Raw genomic sequence first — 611 nt, 5'->3', positions numbered from 1 at the left:
CTACAAAGTGTATCACAGAAGCTGCTGGAAGAGGTACGGACTTCCACAAAACGACTTAAAGATGCCGTCCTCGAATTCCGGCGAGCTCACAAGGACATTGAAGAAAATTTCCGCCAGGAAGAAGATCTCCACGAAGCGGAATTCTTGAGGAATCACCAATTTTGAGGGTGACTGTGCACAGTGCTGGAACCATATCTCTCCAGTCTGTCTCTGGACACCTGAAAACGACACTATCTAGAACCTGTATTTGAAAAGATTTCTTGACGTATTTCCTCCAGTATCGCTTCTGACGGCTGTATGAGCTCGTCCCATTCTTTCCGTTGAGCAGCTTTCTCTTCCGGATCTAGATCAATTTCTTTGTTCTGAACAACAGCCATTTTGGACAACTGTTTAGTCTGTAAATCGAAGAGTGTTTCGGCTTCGTAAAGTTGTCTTTGATGTTCGTCCATATGACCTTTTAGCCGGTTGTCTGCTCTCTCCCGCCGCCTTGATTCGTACTCCTGTGTCTTCCGCCGGATTTCCGCGATTTCTTGACGATTATCGCCATTGAATCGACGTCCTGGAACTCGATTGCCTTTAACCACGTCGTGCCATGCGAGATGGATTTTCAT

At 46.3% G+C, this 611-nt stretch overlaps 1 protein-coding gene across 1 annotated transcript; it reads right to left on the bottom strand.

The window, feature by feature from the left end:
• Positions 1 to 230: 230 nt before the first annotated feature.
• PV08_12036 (uncharacterized protein) lies at positions 231 to 611 on the bottom strand (the record flags this gene model as incomplete). The annotated part of the gene is made up of 1 exon (XM_016386343.1): positions 231 to 611. One exon carries the CDS (start codon positions 609 to 611, stop codon positions 231 to 233), a length of 381 nt encoding a protein of 126 aa, XP_016229909.1.

The sequence above is a fragment of the Exophiala spinifera genome (genome assembly GCF_000836115.1).
Source record: "Exophiala spinifera strain CBS 89968 unplaced genomic scaffold supercont1.13, whole genome shotgun sequence".
Lineage (NCBI taxonomy): Eukaryota > Fungi > Ascomycota > Eurotiomycetes > Chaetothyriales > Herpotrichiellaceae > Exophiala > Exophiala spinifera.
The sequence above is the reverse complement of the archived record's forward strand: the minus strand, read 5'-3'. Positions and strand labels throughout refer to the sequence as shown.